The sequence below is a fragment of the Sinocyclocheilus rhinocerous genome, unplaced genomic scaffold (assembly GCF_001515625.1).
Source record: "Sinocyclocheilus rhinocerous isolate Xijiao unplaced genomic scaffold, SAMN03320098_v1.1 scaffold722, whole genome shotgun sequence".
Classification (NCBI taxonomy): Eukaryota; Metazoa; Chordata; class Actinopteri; order Cypriniformes; family Cyprinidae; genus Sinocyclocheilus; species Sinocyclocheilus rhinocerous.
Window position 1 is genome coordinate 600,207 of NW_015638934.1, and position 3,704 is coordinate 603,910.

Sequence of the window (3,704 nt, forward strand, 5' to 3'; positions counted from 1 at the left end):
ATAGGGACAAAAATTATAGGTATTAGACTTACTCTAGTCCTGACTGGACTAAATGAGTTTAACTTCTTTAGACTGGCAATACACAGCCATTACTGCACACGTCTGCAATGCATCACTGAAAAATACTCACTCCCAACCTTGTTTGGAACCAAAACTCCTCTGCTCTCAGCTTAATAAATTTGCTTGTCTCTTCGCTGGACCCAGCAGGTAGATACAGTATATTTAGCTAGCATAGCTATTTTTATATATTTACCTACAAACTGAACTTTGCTTACAGTACTTCTTAACCCACTTAAAGCATATTTCTATCACTGATGAAAAATATTAAGTATTACATTAAAATAAAATCAAACTGAATACTAACATTTTTACACGCACAAAGCATCTTGAGAACTCATAACACAAGATCACATGATCACACTTCCTTGATAATGTAGAAGATATTACAGAAATACAGACACAGATAACCATTCATCGGTCATCAGTCTTGCTCCTGTTCACTGTGCGGTCACAGCATACAGCTGTCCTTTAATTGTAGAATTACTGCTATAAAACAAAATACAGTCAAAGTATGGTAACTAGTAGTCAAGGATGTACGGCTAATTTGATTTGATATACAATCACACACAGTGACACTATCTTTGAAGAATGAAAGTATGAAAAACCTTTATCTATTATGATTTGTTCATTAGTACACTAAAAGGCAGTGTGAAGAAGTGGCCATTGAAACGTACATCAGCAGTCCCTTGTCAGCAAACGTATTTCAATGTTTTACTAATGACACCACGGATCACATTTCAGTAAATGAGAGCGATTGCAGTGAGAAACATGATCCCTCATGACTCTGGCTGGCCAACTTGTCTCTGTTCCAATGTATTTTACGGCATAATGCTCCAGTAATCACATTTGACCAATTGGACATTAGCTCTGTTTATGAGAAGTGAATATCGACTGCAGCCTTACAAGCAAACTTTAGTAAATGTATACTGCACAGTCATTCTGCCTTTTCTAGGCCCATAATACAATTTAGTCTCCATTTGCACATAAAACTGATTCTGTAAAGCACACTTTTCTGTAAAGACCTTACACAGTACCAGAAATGTAAATACTTAAAATACAGATATATCCACATAGTAGACATGGAAAGGCATTAGCCGATTTCATTGAGGTTTCATTGAGACATTTTTGAGGTTGTATCAGCCATTCTACACTAAATTACAGTGCCCATGTTACATATTACTATAACTTGCAAAAGCAACAACAGCTAGATAAGGTGGTTGCCTGTTTGTTTACTGCACTTGTTTAGTCTTTGATCGTATTGTCTGAAGATACTATATGGCATTTTCACCTGCTTTCTCGTCCTCAACACACATGATTTGAAGAATCATTCATGTGCCTAGCACAAATAATTATGGGCCAGAGTTTATTAATTGTTTGAAAAACAAACAAACAAAAACCTAGGCAGATGTACGAGTAATAATAAAAGTAGCACACAGCACAGATACTGACCTGTAATTAGAAGAAGCTCCAGAAAACAATAGCATCTGTATTACTCAGTCCTTACTAATCTTGTTACCTTGTAACATGAACTGTATAATCTAAAATATCTCATAAGGCATTTGTTGGGTTCTTTGCAAGCAACAAAGCCTGCCGTGCGAGAGCATCAAGAGGGGTGTTTAGTTTGAGTTGGATCTGGCTGTAATAGGTCCATTGAAACCCACAGAGAAACAGTGCCATGAATTTTTAATCAGGTGGCTTCTGAGGTCGCCTGCTCTATTCTGAGGACGTGAATTATGAGCAACGTGGGATGAAAACTGAACCAAACTGACAGAAAGACAATGACATTACCTCACGACAGGAAGAGAGTGATTTTATTACATTGATCTGTGATTTTCGTTTCTACTAAGTGTGCAGAACTCTTATCTCCAAGCATCTGTTGGGGGCTCGTCCGGGATCGTCGCTCCAGTGTGCTGCATGAAAATATCAGAAAATAAACATCTCGGATGATATTCTGTGTTACTCTGTAACAGACGGCAGCTTCACTGGACCGCTTGATGGTAGAAGCATGAGATTGAGGACATGGCTGAGCGTTGCGTCTGGGTTTATGAGTTTCTCCTGTGAGGCTGTGCGCAGTTGTGCAGAGATCCAGTGTGATGAAGACCAGCGATGCTGCACCCAAAACAGCAGCAGCAGCATCACGCCTATCCGTCAACTCCCTCTGCACACTTTCCTGGACAATCTGGAATGGATGGTCCGTAAGCTGTCGGGACTGCTGATCCTGCTCTTGCTCTTCGTGGTGGGTTACTTCATTCAGCGTGTCGTATGTCCGCGTCCCCGCCGTCAGACGCCCGAGGAGCCGTCACTTCTGCATGGACACGCGTCCCAGGACTCCCTCACAGGGGACTTCAGCTCCCCGGTGCTGCTGCTTCCCACGTACGAGGAGGTGAATTACCTGCCCACATATGAGGAGATCATGATGGAGGTGAATGGAGACAATCTGAACTCAAACTCAGGAGCGATAGAGGAAAGACGAGCAACATTGCAAACTTCTAGAAGACCCATAAACTCTCTATAATTCACTCAATGTGTTTGACTTGATTCTGTAACAGCTGATGCATTCACTATAATGCGTCCCATGTGTCTTTAGCAGCTGTTCACATTTCAAGACATTTTTACTTTCAGGTTTGGCTCTTACAGTAAGTGTTTTGAAATAACTAGTCCTAGACAGTGCAAATTGTGTGCAAAAATGCGTTAGTAACTGTCTGAGTACACACGCATGTGGACAGTCTGCTCAAACAGTGTTGATTACAATTTTCATTTAATTGCTGGTCTTATTGTGCTTACTGTGTGCACGTAATCAGAAATGAGAAAGAGATGGACTGCTCAGATACAAATGAATGGGAGAAATGCACATTAGCTGGGACAACTTGAAAAATAGTTTATAGCGTGACTAAGTTAAAAAGCACAATTTATGAGACCACCACAGATTTTAATGTTCATTTGACATGTTATATAAACGTAATCCTGACAAACAATTTCAGTTTTATCCTTCCCACAAGCTCAGCGTGAGGTTCAGACTTTCAATGTCTCCGTTAAGACTTTAGAAACGTCCTTCCAAAGAAAAAAATCAGATGATGTGATTTGTGGTAAAACATATGATTTGTAATACAAGTATAAAGCTGCTTCCTTAAATCTAATCCTTGATGGGGCGGGGCAGGTCGCTGCATGAAAATGTATGAGATTGTACAAATTCGTTGCCAATATGCCAAAACTTATAATAGTTAGAAATTGTCAAGAGACTGTGTTGGCCAGCCTAATTCACCATCAACAGATATGAATGCACCTTTCAGATGCATTTCTGGATATCAGAAGAGCAAACAACTAAAGAAGTAAAAAAACATGACATGCAGAAAAACAATAATTTGCCTTTTTTGTATGTTGGAATCTAACTTTAAGGTCAGCAGCAGACATAACATGAAAAATAAAAGAAAGTTTATTTATATAAAGTTCAGAGTTTGTATTTCCTTGCATATTCTGACTCTTTTTGATGAATACAGAATCTGTTTTGTGCACATGAGAGTAAAGAGCTCTGATGCAAGCTCTGCCTCTGTTATAAAACCATCCAGAACACTTAAGCAAACTTAAAACTGCTTCAAACTTCAAGCTTTTCAAGATTTTTAAACTTCAAGCTTTTTAAAATACTT

General features: G+C 39.1%; 1 protein-coding gene across 1 annotated transcript; it reads left to right on the forward strand.

The window, feature by feature from the left end:
• The first annotated feature begins 2,065 nt into the window (after positions 1–2,065).
• On the forward strand, positions 2,066–2,575 carry LOC107750114 (uncharacterized membrane protein C3orf80-like). The gene has a single exon (XM_016565380.1). The coding sequence runs from the start codon at positions 2,066–2,068 to the stop codon at positions 2,573–2,575; it is 510 nt and encodes a 169-aa protein (XP_016420866.1).
• The last annotated feature ends 1,129 nt before the right edge of the window (positions 2,576–3,704 follow it).

Coding starts and splice junctions, on each gene's coding strand:
- LOC107750114 (XM_016565380.1), top strand. CDS start 2,066: ATGAGATTGAGGACATGGCTGAGCGTTGCGTCTGGGTTTATGAGTTTC.